This window comes from Rutilus rutilus (genome assembly GCF_951802725.1).
Source record: "Rutilus rutilus genome assembly, chromosome: 1".
NCBI lineage: Eukaryota > Metazoa > Chordata > Actinopteri > Cypriniformes > Leuciscidae > Rutilus > Rutilus rutilus.
The window spans coordinates 44,486,200-44,508,322 of record NC_140209.1 but is presented as its reverse complement, the minus strand read 5'-3'; the positions used below and the strand labels follow the sequence as shown (position 1 = coordinate 44,508,322).

The window sequence follows — 22,123 nt, the reverse complement described above, 5'->3', positions numbered from 1 at the left end:
AGGAACAAAAGCTATTTGTTACTGCCACTGAAACCATGAACGCAACAGAATACTGGTTCTGATTTTATTGTTTGTCGTTTAAACGCATTAATAGGCTAATATAAAAATATCAGTAGTCCAAGTTAGTTCGGGATTCGAACCAGTGTCATCTATATGATCGTAACGTAAGTTCAACCACTCGGCCACGATTCACTCGTTGCGACATGGCCTAACGTTCCAGTGTGTGTTCGCTCAAACGCTCTTCATTCAAATGAACGCGCCGCCGCGTTTGTCCAACACTAATTCAACATGCCAGAATAAAACCTGGCTTTAGAACAATGCATAGCGCCACTCGTCGTGGTGTGCCAAAAAAATTACAATAATTTAGTTTCATTTATTTCAGTGTTAATGTTTGAGTTAAAAAAAAATCCTCTACAAATTAAATTAACACATTTTTTCGATTTTTTCTTTCGTGATTTGTGTGGATGACACACAGCGACATATACAGTATTATCAGCTGTATTATTAATGCTTAATTTCGAGAAAGACCCGCCGCGCGCAGTGAGGGAGACCAAACTTAGTAAAAAAATATCCAGCGCGAGAGAGGCAAAGAAAAACGCCTGTTCTTAATTTATGTTGCTTTGAACTTTTTTCGTTTTGTACCGTTTTGATTTTTTAATTTAGCTGCAATTTCTTTGACAATAGAAATTTAAAATGTTGCAAGAATAAGATTCTGTGTTTCTTATTTTGCATCACAAAGGGAATAAACTCTATCGATGCAACCCTGTTTAAATAAATAAACTGTCCCGACACTTTATTCATACCTTGAAATGTGCGATGGGTTTTCAAACTTAATTTATTTTCTTTTTCTTTTACATTTTCAGTTTATTTTTTAATTGAAAGTAATACTGTATTGAAAGTATTTTTCTGATTTGTTCGATCTGTTTTGAAAAATGTCTTCCGTTGCTATGGCCGGGTATCACTGTCAGTCATCTCAATCTCGTGAATGATTCACACACACAAAAAAAAATAATTTAGCAGATTAAAGACGAGCTTCATCATCTTCATTTTCTGGTGCAATCGGCTGACAGTCTTCCTTCATCAGATGTGTCGTCTTTGCAGCGGCACAACTGGAATGTTGCAAATTTATGTTGTAATGTACAATTGATAATTAAACAAGACGATTGACTTTAATAAACAGATGCATTTTTACGCATCAAGAACGGAAAAACATAAACACTGTCAGCTATACTGAGATTCGATCTCAGATCGTTTGAAGCTCCGAGAGGCTATTGTTAATGCATTGACCACAGAGCTATGGTCTGAATAGCCTAGGTCTACTACTGTTTGTTCGGTATTTGAACCGATTTGAATTCGGCCACGAATATGTTTTGTTTTATTTTGTTTTAAATGTATTTTTACATATTTTGCTTTCGTTAATGTTAACCAATTCTGTTGTAGCATAATAGGCCTATATTTTTTCCCTAAAAGTTTGTTTTATTCTCTACTTTGTTTGTTTATATTTTTACATATTCAATCAGTCTCATTTTTGTTCAAATAATGATTTTTTTTTTTTTTTTTTTTTTACAAGATCTTGCGCCATGTTTATTTTTTTTCCAATTTTTTTTTTTAAATAAACAGATAGGAAACTTACCTTTTAAAATGCCGCAGTTGCTGCTGTTTTGCCCTGTCACTTGCGGCACCCGGTATAGCCTAGTCATTTCGCTTCGACTTTGAAATTCGACTGGTTTATTTTTGCTGCGGCAGTAATAGGCATTGTGGTTGATTATTTATTAAATAATTCAATTGATAATCATAACAACATGTAAGCCTATTTAATTCTGAATATAACAAAGAATGCTTAAACCGACTAACATCGGTTAGTAACTGCAAGTCCTGAAAATGTTTTAATTTTATGTAAGTAAATGACAAGTAACCTATTGACATAGCCTTTCTAAATTATAGAAAAACTGGGCACACACTTTTAACGTGTCTACTTTGTTTAAATTTAATGAATTTGAATTCGTTTAACCACAATATTTATCTTGAATTTATCTGTGGCCTCTCAGCTCAGATTACTGCCGCGGCAGATTACGTCATAAAGAGAATAAACTGACACTTTTCAAAGTCTGTGATTACAGCGCCACTCAGCGGTAAAAGGCAGCAAATACACATCCCAATTTTGCCGCCGCGGGAACGGCGGCGGTAAAAGTCTCATTCTGGTTGTCCACCATCTGTATGCTATTTTAAAGGTTCTTCATTTTGTTTTGGAGGTCTCCTACAATACATATACATGCATCAAGGTAAAAAAAATACTTGGTTCGATAAATGATTCAGTCTCTCTAAACCCCTCCTTTCCAAGAGCCTTCTCCGCTCTGATTTGTCAGACAGCCCAGTCTGTTGTAATTGAAAGAATTAGTTGTTCTTGATGAATTAGTTGTTCTAGTTGAATTAGTTGTCCATTACCATATTTGAATCTCAGCTCTGGAAGCTTCCTCAGAATTAGTTTATGCAGTTATACGAACAGTAACGATGGTGTCGGTTTTACCGAATTAATTCGAGCATGAGTCCACATTCTTTGGAAAATCATGAAAAGTGGATTTGCTTTAGCAGCGTGGAAAACAGCGTCTTCCCAGCATGTCAACAACATGAACCAAACTCTTCCAGGCCTCAACTACAACTACAGTGTTTGAGGGTGGGTCAAAGTACACCGCCAATGAAGACCTTAGGCTGGCATTATGCATATATTTGTTACAAACCTACATAGGTTTGTGTAGTGCAAGATATACTGCCGAATCGTTTCAGGCAGTTAAGAATCGGTTCTTTCTTTTGGGAGACAGTAGCTGCGTTTCTATTACCCTTCAAATTGCGCAAATTGAAACTGCGAATTGAAAATACGCCCAATGGAACCACGTCAATTTCGCAAAAACTCCCATTTATTGCAAAAAAGTTGTTACGCTCGCATGAGGTGGTTTTTCAGGCAATTCAAAAAAGAAATATTTCGCAAAACTGCAATGGAAACACCCTGACGCAGATGACGCGGTATGTTTGGACAGAATACGAGACAGAGTTCTTTATTAAATTCATAATAAACAGAAGAATTACAGAAATACTGGTTCCCTTTCGTAAAGGGAACTCCCGCTGCATCGATACTCGATACTTTGGGGAATGCCTTCGGCATGAAGCGTCTGAAGTCAACTATGGAACTATTCCAATCTTGATTGGTGCAACGTCACCCGTGACGTCGCATGTGACGGTGATCCGGAAGCTACAAAAGGGTCACAGGAACCAGGAAATGTTAGCTTCTGGTCTTCAGCAAGCGCTCTATGTCATCTTGTCTGTTCTATTTGGTGTTGTCTGTCCCGTGAAAAGAGTATTATTTATGGTGAATAAAAGAGAAGCTATTCAGGCAGTGTGCGTCCCCTTGCCCACGTTATTTAAGCGAGGGTGACACACACTCGCTTTGTGTAGTTTGTCTGGGAGTGGAGCATGCACGGGCGGTGCTCGAGGGCGCTGTCTGTGCAAACTGTTTTCAATGAAAAAGCTCCGCTCCCGTTTGAGCTTATTAGATCAGGCTCGCGTTTCCAGTGCATCAGGTCCCGCGTCTGTTGAGGCAGCGCGCCGCTTGTATGCATAGGATTCGCACGTGGGGCTGGCATATGATACTGAGACGGTTGCGACCCTTTCTCAGTGTTTATTAACCAGCTCCACTGGTCTCGCGCACGGTTCGGAAGCCCGCGCTGCGGCTTCTTCCGACCGTGTTAAAGACAGAGCGTTTGATTCGATCAAATAGATCAGGCTCGCGTTTCCAGTGCATCAGGTCCCGCGTCTGTTGAGGCAGCGCGCTACTTGTATGCATGGGATTCGCACGTGGGGCTGGAATATAATACTGAGACGGTTGCGACCCTTTCTCAGTGTTTATTAACCAGCTCCACTGGTCTCGCGCACGGTTCGGAAGCCCGCGCTGCGGCTTCTTCCGACCGTGTTAAAGACACAGCGTTTGATTTATCTGGCTCCGAGGAGTTAGATATTATTTATCAACACTGAATCACGTGGATATGGGGATTCGCCACCCCATATTCCCGTTAGTGAGGAGTTGCTGGAGGTTGTAATCTGGGCAGTGGTTAAATTAAATGTTAAATGGCCATATAATAAGCAGGAAGCGACTAAGAAAAATAAAATGAATGAGCGCTTCCTGCAGACCCAGTCACAATCTTCGTGTCAGAGCCTTCCCTTTTTTCACTGATCTCCATACTGAGGTATCGAGATCGTGGAAAAATCCCTTTTCATCTCAATTATTTCCCCCCCATGTATATATTTACTCATCCATTAGGGAATCTAATGAAAATGGTTATGAGGTGATGGCTCGGGTTGAGGAATATTTTGCGAAATATTTTCTCCCCGACATTGCGTCACCCCTGATAGCTCAGACACTTCCCTCCAAATCTCGTACATCGAATTTGTTAGGGAAAGCATATATGGCGGTGGGTCGAGCCGGTGCATGCCCACACACAATGGGGTTATTACAGGCATATCTGGCTGACCTCCTCAAGCAGGTGGATGATAACTGGGAGGTCTCACTCAATGGTATTACTGAATTTCATAGAGTAGCTGACTTATCTCTCCGTATTATTAAAGAGACGGTCCGTGCTATTGGCCGTTCTATGGCAGCACTAGTCGTCTCAGAGAGACATTTATGGCTTAATCGCTTGTGGATCGGGGAGAAAGACAGGGCTTTCCTTCTCGATGCTCCCCTTTCACCTTCCGGCCTCTTTGGCGACGCGGCAAGATCCGTTGTCGAGAGGCTTCAGGAGGCAGAGCGACAATCAGCTATCCCCAGTTGTCAGTCCAGGTCTCATGGGGTTGCTGCCAGGGGGCAGCCTCATGGGACAGCCGCCAGCTCCTCATATTTTGAGAAGGTTTCCCCTCGTGCCCCCCCGTATAAGGCTTGGGGCCAGAAGAAACATTCTCGCACGAAGCACTCCATACCGAAGACAGGTCTGAGGACTGTCTCTCGGGCTAAGATGGCTTCAACTAAGAGGTCTTGTCGTAACACGCAGACCCTTATGGGCATTCCCCCAGGAGAGCGAGTACAGGAGTCTCGCCCCCTTATGCAGCCCTTAGGAAATCGATGTTTGCTTCCCGCCGCCGATGGCGCTTCGGGACACATCGGCTTCCAGCGAACACAAATCGCAGTATCTGCCCGATGACGTTGCGGCCCTGTCGAGTTCGCCGCCTCTCAGGAGGTCTGTAGAGAGCATATTTCGGTTAGTTCCTGCCAGTTAACTGCTTCAGGTCACCGAAGCCATTTGGAAATTTATAGCCGAGGCCAGTCTCGAGGGACTGGTCCCCATAATGGCATATTTAGACACCCCGAGGGGTCTTCAAAATATATCCTAGGGGGTCCTGCTTACAGTGGAGCTAATATACAAATATTATCTACTAAGGGGGCCAGCCCCGAGCAGGGTCGGTTCTTGGAACAGGAAGTCTAGTCCCTCTTAACACAGGAAACCTCAAAGTGGGCTCTTCCTTGGTTACGGGAGCCTGGGTTCTACAGCTGGCACTTCATAGTTCCTATGAGGGGGGGAGTTAGGCCTTATTTTGGATCTCATGGTACTGGATCAACCTCCGAGGGGGTTCAGATTCAAGTTACCGACTGTCAGTCAGACCAGCTCCGAGGACTGGTCTGTCTTGATAGATCCACAAGCTCCTTAACTCCTCTTTCCCTTCTAACCCTATCACAGGAAGTTTCCGAGATCCGCTTTTGGGGGGAAAAGCGCATCAGTTCTGGACTCTTCCAGTCGGCCTAGCCTTATCCCCTCGCACCTTCACTAAATGTATGGACACGGCCCTTGCTCCATTGAGACTTCAGGGGGTCCGTATCTTATAGATGACTGGCTCATTTTGGCTCAGTCGAAAAGAACTAGCAATTCAACATCGAGATGTTGTTTTGCGTCATCTGAGGTGTGTGGGGTTGAGACTCAATGTGAAGGAAAGTTCCTTAACTCCTCTTCAGAGGACTACGTCCCTGGGAGTAGAGTGGGACTTAGTCACGATGCGGGCACAATTGTCTCCTGCTCGTATAAATACTATCTTAAACACATTGAAGAGTATTAGGTTAGGCCAGGCTATCACTGTCAAACACTTTCAAGGAGTTTTGGGGTCTTATGGCTGCAGCTTCCACGGTAGTACCCTTTGGTCTGCTCCATATGAGGGCCTTGCAGTGGTGGCTCAGGAACAGGGGTTTTTGTCCTCTGGGAAACCCTTTTCGTACGATCAGAGTTACGCGCAGATGCCTTCGTTCTCTTGTCGTATGGAAGAAACCATGGTTCCTGTCTCAGGGCCCGGTTTTGGGAGCACCATGTGAGAGAAAAACTCTGACCACGGATGCGTCCCTAACGGGCTGGGGTACGGTTATGGAGGGCCGTTACACCCGAGGTACTTGGAAAGACCATCATCTCACATTGCATATTAATCGCTTGGAGATGTTGGCCGTATTTTTGCCCTGAGGCACTTCCTTGTAGACCTCAGAGGCCATCATGTTCTTGTTAGGACAGACAATATGTCGGTGGTCTCTTATATCAACTGCCAAGGGAGGATTGAGATCTCGCCCTCTTTGTAGACTGGCGCATCAAATTCTTCTTTGGTCCCAGGACAAAATTCTCTCCATCAGATCTATTTATATTCCTGGGGTTGATAATATGGGAGCAGACATCCTGTCGAGGCAGGGGCTGAGGCCCGGGGAATGGCGGCTCCACCCTGAAGTGGTTGAGCTTATATGGAGAGAGTTTGGCCGTGCGGAGGTTGACCTGTTTCGCTTATCATGAGAACTCTCATTGCCCGCTCTGGTACTCTCTCTCACATCCAGCTCCTTTGGGCTTGGATGCCATGGTACAGATGTGGCCGAGGTCACATCTGTACACTTTTCCCCCGATCGCTCTGCTCCCTGGGGTTCTAGAAAGGGTCAGGAGGTACGGAGTGAGACTACTCCTTGTAGCTCCGTACTGGCAGGCCCGAATTTGGTTTTCGGACCTTATTAGTCTCTTGGAGAGTTCTCCATGGAAAATTCCTATTAGGAGAGATCTTCTGTCTCAGGCTGATGGTACATTATTTCATCCCCGACCAGAGTAATGGAGACTATGGGTCTGGCCCCTGAGGGGGTCCCACCCATAATTAGGTTGCCCTTTCCACCGAGGTGGTCAGGACATCCATACTAGAACCCCACTCTACTAGGAACTAAACAATTAAGTTAGGGAGGGCATTGAACCCAGTTTATTACTGCCCACTGGCTTCAGTACTGGTGTTCCATCCCGCTCTCTAACGGGATCTCCTGTTCATGCTTAGGGCCTCTGTGGCGGCCTCAGTGCCCTCCGCAAGCCTCTAAGGGTGTTCTCGAAAGGACGTTCCCACTGAAACTCCATGTTCCTGTAGATTGGAGGATGAATCCTTTTCATCCAGCCTATTGGCATCAGGCTGATGGGTTATCCCTGGCACCCATCATGTCCTGTGGGTGAGGTATACAAATATATATTTGAGATATATAAGTATATATAGGAGAATCTATTGAGTCTGCTTCCTGCTCGTCTTACTCCCTGGAAGAGTGGTGGTGCTGCCCCCTCTTACTTGCTAGCGTGGGAGCCACTCAACGTTATTTTTGCCCGGTACTGAGGTACCTGTAGGCAATGTTAAGATTCTTCGGGTATTCCATCCTCCATCGCATGTGTCGGATGGTCAAGGTCGTAGCCTTTGAGGTTCCTACATTAGGCCTTAGGCTGAGAGGAGTCAGTCCATCTAGTTATGCATCAAGGGTTAGGAGCTATTCCCTTTATTAAGAGTACAGTTGGTTATCTAAAACCACTTATATTTGAAGTACAAGGTGCGCTTTTGCCTTCACCTCTCATCTAATATTTTCTACGGTCTGGGGCTCCCATCCATGAGGTCAGTCGAGCCTCCGGCTCCAGACCTCCCCTTCTTGCACCAAATCTTATGACAAGCTAGTTTGGATCTGCCCTCTACTCATTCTATCGTCCGTGAGTGTGCCAGATGCTTTACACCAGGGCGTTTTCTCTCAGTGTGGCGGCGTGGGTATTCGTTCCCCAAAGTATCGAGTATCGATGCAGCGGGAGTTCCCTTTACGAAAGGGAACGTCTCGGGTTACGTATGTAACCCTCGTTCCCTGAGTAGGGAACGAGACGCTGCATCCCTCGGCCACACTTTTCGCGCCCCTGAGAACGACTTGCTTTGACCAATTAGAAGCTAACATTTCCTGGTTCCTGTGACCCTTTTGTAGCTTCCGGATCACCGTCACATGCGACGTCACGGGTGACGTTGCACCAATCAAGATTGGAATAGTTCCATAGTTGACTTCAGACGCTTCATGCCGAAGGCATTCCCCAAAGTATCGAGTATCGATGCAGCGTCTCGTTCCCTACTCAGGGAACGAGGGTTACATACGTAACCCGAGACGATTCTAAACCTCAAAGAAATGCCACAATCAAGATCTCAAAGCAGAAATGAGTGAGAAACACCCAGAAACATCTCATTTGTGCCGCTCTCAAGCATAAGGGTCTTTCCTTGCCATTAATGATTGGATAACACACGTCTCCTTCGATTAATAATAATGGCCAGTGCGGTGGCTGAGATATACATAAACCTACCAACGTCCGTTGCTCTGATTTTTGGAATTACTTATCGCGAGAGGAAAAAATAAAGTTTTAGTCGCATAACATCGGTTAATGGAAACGCTGTCATTTCGCAATAGTTTTTTGTTGACATTTAGTAAAATTCGCTAGAGTTTTGCGCAAATCTGTAATGGAAACGCGCCTAGTAACTCCATTTATCACGCACTTTGATCTTTGAAACTCTGAGGACCTTTTATATTCCCAAACAGCTATATTACGAACTAAATGAAAAGTAATATCCAAAAAAGCATAACAAGGACACTTAAAAACAACTATGTGTGTCCCTGTGAACTATATATATATTTCTACATATAATAAAGTAACATCCTACAATCTTAGAGAAGAATGTATAAAAGCTGTCAATGTACCCTTACAAAAGCTATACCTTTGTACCTTATTTACCTCCAATTTTGCAACCGACTAGTCTAACCCCGTCCCCCAGAGACAGTCTTCATATGCGATCCATTTGAAATAGACTATTTAATCTATGAACAGTCAAATCCCATACTGAATGTCGCTAAAAACAGGTCAGATACATGCAATGTGCGTGTCTTGCATTATGATCATTGTACAGGGTGGGCCATTTATATGGATACACCGTAATAACATGGGAATGGTTGGTGATATTAAAGTCCTGTTTGTGGCACATTAGTATATGTATATATCACCACCCATCTTGAGGAGTTTGCCCCCTCACATATACTAATGTGCCACAAACAGGACTTTAATATCACCAACCATTCCCATGTTATCACGGTGTATCCATATAAATGGCCCACCCTGTATATAAAACTTGCGCTTTCACTTAAGCAACATTAGTCATTATAGACATATTTATTCAAATTAGCTGAATCAAAAGGCAGCGCAGGACCAATAAGTTCAAATCCAACAGCCTATTATAAACAGATTTCCTCAAATAAAAGTTAGTCCACATAAATCAGCATGTTAAGGTATTGTTGTTTGTTACCACGGCAACCACTTGCGTGTCTGGGTTTGAATGTGCTTCTTGTGTATAAGTATTTGTACACATGGTGGGTGGCAAAATCGCAAGAAAAGCTTGACTTGTGCAGCACAATTATACATTTAAGCGAATTCTCTTCGTTATAGCAACTGTTGATATAGCAATTGTTCAAGCATCAAGTAAGTTTCATTCATAATGTTTCTCGTTTTAATCCGAAATAAAATGTCATACCATGTTGTCCTTCATAACCGGTAATATTTCACGTGACACAGAAAAAATCTGAAAAGTTTTGTGTAGGCTTTCAAAATAATCTTGCTCATCTGCTCATTTCTCTCAACCGCCGCATGCAAAATCGGAGGTAAAATAATTAAAATAAAATAATTAAATAAAATTGTTTTCCCACTGCATATATACACTTTTCTAAATAATATATTATTTTTAAAATGTAACATTACCATGATAGTAATTTAAACATAGCCTTTGTAAAAAAAATAATAAAGCAAAACATTAAATGTACAAAAAAATAATAATAATGTAAACGACTAGTATTTCCAAGTTGACTAGCTGCAGCATTATCATTTAGTTGGCTAGTCTCACATATATTTACAAGATGATCTCTCCTTTGTATCTTTGAAACTATACATTTTTGCACTATTTTGCATATTAAATTGGATTTAAAGGGAGCGCAAAACATTTTATTTTATTTTTGCATATGGGGCTATGCAATTCATGGTAATATTAACAAATGCCAATATTTTATTATGCCTTTTTTCCCCCTTGAATAATAAACAGTGTTGGAACTGTGTTTGTTTGCCACTTGAAGCAAAATCCCGGAAGCAAAATCAAGTGCAATTCTTCATCCTCACTGATCCCACTGTGTCTATCTACCTTTTTTCCCAATAACATTTTTGAGTGAAATGTTTTCCCTGTGTGCATGTGATTGTCTCATTTCACACTCCTTCAGCCTTCCTTCCATCTTTCCTTAAATAAACAGGGCATTTTTCTGTCAACCTATCGGCTTTGGCTCGTTCTCTCTTTCTCTCTCTCCCTCTCTCTCTGTGATGTGTTCTGTGAGATTGATTCTGTGCTCCTGTCCCTTTAATGTCATTTAAGTGTTTCTGTGGGCGCTTTTTCCCCTCTGCCAAAAGCCCGCCTCAGAACCTGATGAGGTATCAACAATAATATAAAAAAGAAAGGAGCAATTTCCTGCAGTAACCATAGCGAACGCTTTGCTGCATGATGCTGTTGCTTGCTTTACCCCTATGGGGGTTGCGGTCTCCATTCTAATGATTAAAGCAGGAACATGAGCCTGCAAGGCTTTTTACAATATTACACATGCAAGTTCAAAGTGTGGCCAACACTGTGGCAAATCCCTTAGTCTAATAGCACATGCATATTAAAATGTACTTTTTTTTCTCATTCAAATTTTGGGTAAGGTTAAAAGCAACAAAAAAAAAAGAGAAAAACTGCTCATAAATCACATTTTACTGAGTGCCAGAAGCCTGTTTCCGGTGCAGTGCGTTTTTGGTACTGTAGGTCCTAATTAATTGAGGAATGTATAGCGCTGTTAGATCCAGCACAAAGTGAAATCAGCAGCCCTTTTGCCCTGTGGCTAACACAGTTCAAACACTAGAAAATGTTTCATGAAAACAGGAAATAAAAGGCAAGGGTTTGAGATTAGAGGCAAGATGGAGGGAGAAGGAGAGAAACATGATGGAGTGAACGAGGAAGTTAAACTCGGAGGGGCAGACGGTATGTGCAAACAGAAGAAAATAGCTCGCTAAAAGGTTGACCAAGCCGGAGGAAAAGAGGGAGTAGAGTAAATTGAAAAAGAAATGGTCCATAAAGGTGAAGAGATGAGGCTTGTAGAGATTTAGTGGAGAGGCCTGAAGATTTCACTCCAGCTAACAGGCCTGAGGGAGGAGGGGTTTTCAATTTGTTTTGTGTTTCTTTGTGCTGTGCTTTCACTGTGAAGGTTGTATTAATTGAGTGGCCCAATTCATACATTACAATGTTTATTAATTTGTTGATGTTACATTGGCACGAATAAACTGCACCTTTCATGTAAACTAATATACATCTAAAATCCACATGATGTTATGTTTCATGATGATTGATTGGTGAATATTTACAACAAGATTTGCTTTTCAGAGGTATCATTATTAGTGGTGTCTGTTAAGGCATCAACACCAAACACCGCTAATAATGGAACATAAATCTGTAAAACTAATCTTGTTCCTGAATTTGAATAGGAAACATTAAATACTCACATAAATAAATCCGAAACCCTAAACATTAAACTTCAGCATGGAACGCATTCTGCTAGCAATCAGCAAACTACATTGCTACACTTTTGTGATATTTTTAAGAAACAGTAATATTGTAAAATATTACCATTTAAAAGAACTTTTCTATTTTAATATATTTTATGTCTGTTGATGGTCAGGCTGAATTTTCAGTATCATTACTCCAGTCTTCAGTCTCACATGATCCTTCAGAAATCATTCTAATATGATGATTTGCTGCTCAAAAACATTTTTGAAAACAGTTGTGCTGCCTGCTTAATACTTTTATGCAAACCATGATACGTTTTCTTTAATGAATAGAAAGTTCAAAAGAACAGCATTTATTTGAAAATGAAATCATTATAAATGTATTTTATTTGTCACTTTTGATCAATTTTATGTGTTTTTGTTGAGTAAACATTAATAAAAAAAAATTTAAAAAAAAAATGTTACTGACTCCAAAAAAAAATTTAACGGCAGGCCTACTGTACGTAGCATCTTGATAGCAATTTTCCCACAGGTAAGCACCTTCTTCAGAAAATGAAAGTCTGTTTTTGTGTATTATTACATTTACGTGTCTGCTGAAAAACATTAGCCTTAACATATGCTTCCTCACATGGTTCGAGCGCATCAGTATCATGGTGATCCTGCTGAACTGCATCACTCTGGGCATGTACCAGCCCTGCGAGAACATCGACTGCACCTCAGAGCGCTGTCAGGTTCTACAGGTCAGTATGAACACATACAGTCCTGCACACAAACTAGCTCTTTTTCAAAACCTTGTGGGCAACCTACTAAGGCAGTATTGTAAATGCCATGGAACAAAATTGTCAGTCATTCTTTTTTATTTTATTTTTTGTTGCCTTGTAGGGTGGAGGAGGGCTTTTATTGCACAGCTTAAACATGTACACACGCCATTAAATGATTAGCTCACCTAAAAACTGTTATTGTTTACTCACTCTCATATTGTTCCACCTGTATAATTTACTTTCTTCATGGAGCACAAAAAGAAAATATTTTGAATGATGTAATTTGGTCACTATTTTCAATTTAGGTACAATGAATGAAGACTGGGGCTTTCAAGCATTACATAAAAGTATTATAAAAGGGGGTCAGTAGGATGATGCACTGAATTTATAATCTTTTGAGGGCATTTATGAGAGAAGTAACATAAGATTCATGAACTAATTATGGCAGCACGAGTTTTGCTAAAATGTGAATCACATGGAATGGAAGTTGAGATCACGATTCTCTCACACACTATTCTCATTTTTTCAACCAAAACATTTATTGCACTCAAGTAAAAAAAAAAAAAAAAAAGCTGTCTACACAGGTTTTTCAGTTATGATAAAGTGCTGGACTTAAAAGTAACAAAAATAGTCTCTTTTCCTCTTTTCCTAACTCATACTGTATTTTGTGGTGACGTTTGAGGTGGTTGTAGAGATTGGTGGTGTTACCTTGCGGTGCTGCGACAATGCTAAAGCACTGCTTACAGATTATGAGTCCTTGGTTTAAACCCAAAAAAGTTCCACACGGTGCAATGTGCTCCTTTTTTTTGTACTAATATTGTTACATCGTCGCCACTAGGATTTTCCACACTGGTGGCGTTAATTTTCTTTCTCTTTTGTTTGAAAATTGCAACTCCAAATCCACCAAGTAAACTGACTAATCTGTTATATGGCCCTACTGAGCATGGTCTAAAGTGCAGGGTGCAAGTGCACTTAGTGCGTGTCCGAATCCACTTTTGCTAGTTTAACAACGGGGAAAATGGTCGGTGCGTGCAGCGCATGGTCTAAAAGGGTTGTCTCTATTCTCTTAATGAGTAATGGGTGTGTTTTGGGCGTAACGTGCAATAAACCAATCAGAGTCTCTTCTCCCATTCCCTTTTAAAGCCAGTTGCGCTCACGCCATGGCGGATTCGCTATTTACATGGCGGAATTTGCAAATGGAAAGACTGAACGCGTCGGATCTGTTCGTGCATGAGGTTAAAGCGCGCAAGCAGACCATCTACGGAACAATCTGGATTCCGGATAATATGTACACAATATTAATGTTATATATTGTAATCCTTTTATTTGTAATATTTGGCTAGATTGAGTACTGCTGCATCCCTGTGTGTGTAATAAGCAGCGTGTACGTGCTTGGTGAACCCGCCTATAGGTACTAACACGCTCTTTAAATAACAAAAAATATATATTGCGCCAAAACCAGGTTTTTGTTTGTCAGTGGCGTTATTTCAGTTGCCTCAAAATTGCAACGCACCAACACACCTTGTTTTCAGACCAGCATGCCCATGTGTGCACAAATAGGCGCAAATGCATTTACTATTTAAACAACGTGGCGCAGGAAGTGAAAATGATAACTGCGTTGGGCTGAAACTAGCAAAAGACACTTGCGTCGCTCCTGGCGCTGAGTGTATGATAGGGCCTTAAGTCTGCTTTCTGCTTTCAGCAGCATGACACGTGACATGAGTGACAGTGGAACGCCGTAAATGAGGAAGAGAGAGGAGAGAAGTGATCAGGATTTATGACTGAGTCATTCGCTAATCTCTGGCCTGATTGGGGAATTAATAGTGTTTTGTTTTACACTGTGTGAGTGTGACCAATAAGTTTGACTGATATAGCATCTTGGATTGTTGTAAAGTAAATAAGTGAACACGTAAATGCAGTGTAATCTGAATACAGGGAAATGCATGCAAGTGAATCACCATCATTTAGAAAGAAGATCGCATTTATGTATGAATCGAGAGCATGATTTTTTTGTTCGATTAATCGTGCAGCCCTAGAACTAATCCATTTGAGTCAGTTGTTTTCAATTAATTTGTATGATCCATTTTACAAAATGTCTTGGTTACGTATGTAACCCTCGTTCCCTGAGGAGGGAACGGAGACGTTTCATCAGTGAATGACGAAATGGGGGTTTCGCTTAGATGCCTATCACCTTCAAGTTCTACAAAACGAGCCAATGGCACTCCGGGCATGAGGCACTCTGGCCCGTAGAAAGGAGAGGTTCGACCACGGGGTGAAGGTCTGACGGCAGGCCTGAGTAACTAGTACTCGGAGCGTGCCCTGTTGCCATGCCCCTCTCGGGACTCGATTGCAAAGCCAGTGCTGAAGCGGTCTCATATGAAGCAGTCCGAGCGGAGTGGCTGCCGCTGCGGATGCCATATGCCCCAGGAGCCTCTGAAATAACTTCAGTGGAACCGCATTCTTGCCCTTGAATTGACTCATAAGCTGCACGTACATGGCGACCAAGACGATTTCCATACCAAGAAAAGAGATCCACTGCACGGGGGAGAGTTTGCTCTTTTCCCAGTTGACCCGAAGGCCCAAACAGACGACGAGCCGGAGCACCAGATCCCTGTGTTTGCAAACCTGGTCTCGAGAGTGAGCTAGAATCAGCCAGTCATCGAAATACTTCAGGATGCAAACCCTGTGTTGCCGGAGTGGCACAAGGGCTGCCTCGATGACCTTCGTGAAGACACGAGGGGACAGGGCTAACCCGAATGGGAGGACCGTGTACTGGTATGTGTACTAGTAACATCTTGAATGGAAGCCTGTGAAGTGTTCGTTTCAAGACACGCAGGTCCAGGATTGGTCGTAACCCACCGGTTTCCTTGGGTACAATGAAGTAGGGGCTGTAGAAGCCGGACTTCATTTCAGCTGGAGGGATGGTCTCGATCACACCCTTCGCCAGTAGAGTGGCGACCTCCTCACGCGTGACAGGGGCGTTGCCACCCGCCATGGTATATCGGACTCTCTGTAAGCGGCGTTGCAAACTGAATCGCGTAGCCGAGCCTGATTGTCCTCGCGAGCCAGCGTGACAGATTGGGAAGCTCTAGCCAGGCTCCCAAAAACTGAACCAGTGGGGTCATGCGAACCACAGACGTACCCAAGATGGGGCAGCGAGGCGGAATAACCGGCCCAGACGTGGGAGGCGGACCGTCCCGGTGTGGGGGCACGGTCATATGCTGCGTCCTGACGGAGGAGGCCTGGGAAAGATGAGCGTTCCACGGGGGCCTGCTCTGACAGGGGTCTGGCGACAGAGTGGGACGAGAGTGGCGAGGCGGAGCGTCGCACACTGCTGTCCGCGGTCAGTGAGGCCAGCAGCAGGGTGAGAACAAAAGATTCTCCCCCGGCTCTCCACCGGGGGAAGGAGTGGCCCTGCTACCATCTCCTGGGAAGAACTGCAGGGGCTAGTACGGGCTGGGCCGCCTTCCTGCGGCCACCTCCATGGCGCGGCCTAGGTGAAGGCTGCTGCTGGGGCCGGGAGGGGCGGGAGCCGCAGGAGGGCGCCCTCGGTGGGGCAGAACATGTTTTATGGCCTCAGTCTGCTTCTGGGCGGCTGAGAACTGTTGGGCGAAGTCCTCCACCGTGCTGCCGAAGAGGCCAGCCTGGGATATGGGAGAGTTGAGGAACCGGGTTCGCTCAGCCTCTCGCATATCGGCCAGGTTTAGCCAGAGGTGTCTCTCCTGGACCACAGCTGTGGACATCACCTGACCCAGGGAGCGTGCGGTCACCTTCGTCGCCCGGAGAGTGAGGTCGGTGGCGGCACGCAGCTCTTCCATGAGCCCCAGATCAGCTTTACCCTTGTGCATGTCCCTGAGCATTCGGGCCTGGTAGACCTGCAGGATGGCCATGGCATGCAGCGAGGCGGTGGCCTCCACGCAGCTCTATAGGATTTCGCCACCAGGGTAGACGAAAATATACAGGCTTCGGAGGGGAGCTTTGGATCACCACGCCAGGTAGAAGCGCTCTGAGGACACAGCTGCATCGCAATAGAGCGTTCCACCGGGGGGACCCCATTGTACCCTTTGGCCGCTGCCCCAATGAGGGAAGAGAAGGCAGAGGAGGCCTCCAAACGATCACGGAAAGACAATGGTGACTTCCAGGACCTTGTGACCTCCTCATGCACCTCCGGGAAGAAAGGTATTGAGGGCGGGCGCTGACGGCCGTTAGCACTTGCCGCCCCCAAAAACCAATCATCCAGCCGTAAGCGCTCGGGACAGGGTGAAGTGTTGCATTCCAGCCCGATGCTCGCGGCTGCCCGGTAGAGCATGGCTGTCAATTCCGGATCAGACTTAGGCAATGCTGGCATACCCGATCTGTCTACACTACAGCCTCTGTATGTGCAACACCCTCAGACGTTTAGCAACAGTACATTCATAAGCCTTGTGTTTACAATAATCAAAGCACAGACAAATTTGATTTGATGCAAAAGCTTACCGCTTAAAGGCATAGTTCACCCAAAAATTTAAATTCTGTCATTATGTATGCACATTCATGTAATTCCAAACCTAAATGACTTTCTTTCTTCTGTAAAATATATTTTAATGTTTTGGCCAAAGACGGCCATTGGGGTCCAAACAGAAAAAAACATTGAGACATTTGTCAAATATGGTCATCCTTTGAGTATACTCATCCAGGGTGAGTATTTTTCTTTTTTGGGTGAACTATCCCCTATAAGTTTTACAAGGATGAAACAATGTAGGCAAAGCGTTGTAAGTCATCTTATAGGCCTTTAGTCTGAAAGAAGAAAAGTTATCGAGATCTTCTCCTAATTACTTGGCTTTCCACAATTCGAATGAGTTTTATTGCAATTCTCAATAACTTCCTACAGTGCATTGCCCAATTAAGAAATAATGCTGACTGTGCTGATGGCTTACCTTACATCTCTGGCTTACCTGTGAAAGTTGCAAACGTTAAGGCAGGCCAGAGGCATCAGACGGCAGCTTTACCTTCTCAGAGGTGCAGCTGAAATGGAGCGAGAGCCATGACTCAATATTGTATCAGCCAAGATGGCTGACAGGCCCTCAGTGAGCTCTCGCTGTTTAAAGCTGTACTTTCATTGTGTAAAAAGAGTTTTGAAGAGAGAAATGCAAATTAAGGTCTGCAATGCGATATTTCTCACATTAGCTTTTTGGATTGACTACAAAACAAAAAGACGGGGTTGAAATGAAAACTGTGTGGGCAGGAACGAGAGTCTGTCTCTCTCCTGCTTGCTGTGTGTACGGACTCGTATAGAGAGCCATATGTCATGTATGGCGTGTGGAAGAAGGTAGCTTTAGAGGAAGCATCCTCTTGGCGCCAGGATGTTTGCGTCCTCTGGTCCCACAGGGGATCTTAAACCAGTGCTGTTTTGCTCGCATGCACCGGCCGGTTTCAAACTCTCCGTTTCTCGTGCGGGCTGCCATCCAAATTGGCATTGCTGTACAATAGCCTCCTCCCTGTATCGCACAGACACACACTGTAGTGTGAAACAAAACCTGTATCAGCTCTACTTGGCAACTGGACATGCAAAGTGACTAAGAGCACAAGAAAATTACACTTCTCACATCTTTATAATTGTCCCTGCAGAGTCGAAAATGAGTGAACTAAATGAGTGACCAACGTAAGAAGAAAAAAAAATTATTGATGAGGGTGATTGCGCCTGACTGGTCTGTGTAATCAGTCATTGAAATCCCAGCTATCTGTGGTGTCGTAATGAGAAAGCAGCGGGGGTTTGACGATGACAATCACACGTCGGAGTGTTTGTAAGGAGCTAATTAACAGCCCTCTTTAAGTCTGTGTACTCACGCGACTCAATTGTTTATGAAAGAAACGCTTTCTGTCAAGCCGATCATCTGCTCTGATCGTCAGTCATCTCGGTGTCGGTTGGGAAATGAGATCTGGGGTGGGTTGTCCAGGGTCAGGTGAAGTGAGGCTGAACAGGCTGGGCGTTGACTGGACTTCATAATCAATTGTTAATTTACACAAGGGTTCTTGAGGGACCTTTTGTTTCAGGCTCATTCAGCTTTTGACTTCTCTCAGGATCTCATTACCTCTTATTGGCAGTCAGACATTGTTTTAGATTTTTTTTGCTGTGCAACACATAGCTAAGCATTTCGGTCACCATGTCCTTCCTAGAGCAAAATTTGCATTTTCATTCAGTCTGTCTGTTTTTGTTTTGTCAAGGTGTGTCTTATGTAACATAATTTCACACAGCTAAAGTCAGACCATTCTGTATTTGTCTTGAAGTGATGCAATCTAATTTAAATACAGTATAAAACAACTTCTCATTGGATTGTTATTAAAATGCAGTGGTTGTTTCTAGTGCTGCCCTCGACTAAAGATTTTTCTAGTCGACTATTAGTCGTTAATTTAAGCGATTAGTTGACTAATCGCACGTGTATATTAATAAGCCAAATCATAATAATGAGCCTTTAATTTCCTATAGCCTAATCAGCGCTCAAGCGCACAGATAAAGCTTGCCACAGTCCACCGGCAAAAGTAATGATTATGAATGTGTCATGAAAAAACAGCAAGGAGACTGTCTGAACATTTTAATAATTTATGGATAAACTAGTGTTTTCTGTGTTTTTGGATGCAGTGATGTTTACGTTTAAGTTTACGATGCTGATACGTTTCATAACATAAACTGAGAATATTTGTTTTCCATTTGAATCGGTTAATTTAAAAATAGAATTTTCAAGGCGGAGGTGGCAGAAAGCTCATCCTGATTGTTTTGTTTATTTTACAAAAGCACAACGTTTAGTTATTGTGAGTGCACAAAAGTAAAATAAGTCAGTTTCGAATTATGTATTAGGCTACTCTTGATGTAAGACCAAAAATGACGGAGTATTTTAAGTTAAATGCCAGTGATCACGCCGGCGCCTACATGTCATGCAGTGCTCTATACTTCAGCTTCTACACTCCGCACAAACACTTGGATATGCACCTAATAATAGCTCACATTTATATAGGTTAACGTTAAAGGAACATGCCGACTTTTTGGGACTTTAGCTTATTCACCGTATCCCCCAGAGTTAGATAAGTCCATACATACCATTTTCATCTCCGTGCGTGCTGTAACTCTGTCTGACGCACCCACCGCTAGCCTAGCTTAGCACACAGACTGGAGGTAAACGGCTCCAGCTAGCATACTGCTTAGAGCCCTGCACGGGGCAAAAAATCCAGCCCTAACCGAGACCTGGCCCGTGGTGTTCAAGCCCTAATCCGGCCCCAGCCCGAAAACGTCTGCAATTTTTCAGCCCGACCCAAGACCAACATCAATATCACTTTAAGCTCTCTCTGACACTCGCTCTCTGATGCGCGCTGTCTCTGCTAGACGCACACACATACACACACGCTACTAGGTAACATTTTATTATAGGCCTCAAACATAACTACCACCACCGACAATTATGCCCACAAATATTAATACAGACTGTTCATTACAGAGAAGCATAAGCATGCAGTAGAGAATATTATTTAGCCAAATGTGAGCCAGCATTAAATAAAGATGTACGGCCTTCCTTTTTTTTTATGTCAAGTAACTTTACTGAAGAACAACGTTTCAAAGAGCTCTTCGCCAACTGGCTAACGTTAAATAATAATACAAATATAATAAAGAAAAAAAATCTGTTGAACTGAGTAGGCTCATTCACTGTTTATTCGCGAGTGTTGTGAAGAAAAAGAATAGCATCCACTGTTGAAGGCTTCAGGCTCATTGTTTGTTGTGGTAATCAAATCAAAACTCTTTCAAAATGCAGCTTTTCCTGAAGTATTGGGAACTTTTTAGTAACTCCCCATGCTCCACCTTCTCCCTGATGCTCTCCATGGTCAGCTGTCATCTAATGCATGCACTCGCGTAATCGCATATTGCGTTGCATATTTATAATATTATCAATATAACAATATTTCATACAGTAGCCTGCGCTTTGCACGTATATTATGGGCACGATGAAAGGAGAAACGCGAAATGAGCCAGAGTCCGACCAAAGCTGATCTGTAAAAAAAAATAAAAAGACCTGACTGCTTTCAATAAGTGACAAAATAACGCCAACATTTTCCTATTTACATGTTGTGATTTGTATAGTCAGCGTGTACAAATAACATGGTCACATGAGACAGACATCTTCTAACCGTATACATACTGGGAACTATATTCTCAGAAGGCGAAGCACTGCTACTTGGGCGGAGTGATTTGCTCGCAGCACTTGAGAAGCCCCGTGGTGAGGAGCAGAGCTCGCTCAGAGTTGGAGTAAATCACTCCGCAGAAGTAGCAGTGCTTCGCCTTCTGAGAATATAGTTCCCAGTATGTATACTGTTAGAAGATGGTTGTGTCTCATGTGACCTTGTTATTCGTACATGCTGTGACTATACAAATCACAACATGTAAATAGGAAAATGTTGGCGTTATTTTGTCACTTATTGGGAGCAGTATGCTAGCTGGAGCCGTTTACCTCCAGTCTTTGTGCTAAGCTAGGCTAGCGGTGGGTGCGTCAGACAGAGTTACAGCACGCACGGAGATGAAAAAGGTATGTATGGACATATCTAACTCTGGGGGATACGGTGAATAAGCTAAAGTCCCAAAAAGTCTGTGTGTTCCTTTAAAGCCAGAAGCCATCTAAAGTTGCTAGTACTTAGATGTTTCAAATGATAAGCCATATTTGAGGTCAGTGTTTTCCTGCACAAAAATTAGTCAAAGAAAAAAAACACCTTGTGGCCGTGAGAGACAGATCATTTACGGTAATTACAGTAAATTACCGTTAATGATCTGTCTCTCACGGCCACAAGGTGTATTTTTTTTTTTTTGACTAATTTTTGTTCGACTAATGCCAGGTGCACACTGATTTATAATAGTCCTTTACGATTGTTGCTTGTCAGACTGTACAAACATGATCATTGCTGTAAAGCCATGTCACACTGTAAGATCTCAGTTGTCATTAATATCAGACTGTACGATAGTCAATGTGCATTAAAAACGGATGCACGTAAGAAAACTTGTCCGGACTTTTACATCATCAATCAGTGACAGTGAGCTGCATTTCACACGGGATTAAAATGGTGGCTACAAAGAAATCTCTAACGCTAATTTTGGTCATGGCTTGTCTTGGAAAACGAAGACAATTTGACGGTCGTCGTAGGAGAAGTCACACTGCAGGACTGATAGTCAAATCTTCTGACAGATCTTCTAAAATTTCAACGGTCATTAATCGGCTTTCGGTGAACAAGTCAAACTAACAATCAAAGACTTCAGATTTTAGCCTAGGATCAGAGGAATCTTTTAGGATTAGCTAAAATTAACTATCTATCTATCTATCTATCTATCTATCTATCTATCTATCTATCTATATATCTATCTATCTGTCTGTCTATCTATCTATCTATCGTTGCATAAGTTAATATAATTTGTTCTCCTGTTTTGTCTGTCTTTCTGTCTATCTATTGTTCTCT

At 43.0% G+C, this 22,123-nt stretch overlaps 1 protein-coding gene across 4 annotated transcripts in view; it reads left to right on the top strand.

Moving 5' to 3' along the window:
- Positions 1–12,508: 12,508 nt before the first annotated feature.
- cacna1ia (calcium voltage-gated channel subunit alpha1 Ia) overlaps positions 12,509–22,123 on the top strand; it is a gene marked incomplete at its 5' end in the record, with an annotated part of 120,339 nt that continues 110,724 nt past the window's right edge. For 3 of the 4 annotated variants that reach the window (XM_084399164.1, XM_084399162.1, XM_084399163.1), the window contains one exon: positions 12,545–12,634. In XM_084399164.1, coding sequence (XP_084255290.1) covers positions 12,545–12,634 — 90 coding nt within the window. Of the gene's footprint in view, positions 12,635–22,123 lie in introns of all 4 variants that reach the window. The other variant, XM_084399165.1, reaches the window with a different exon arrangement.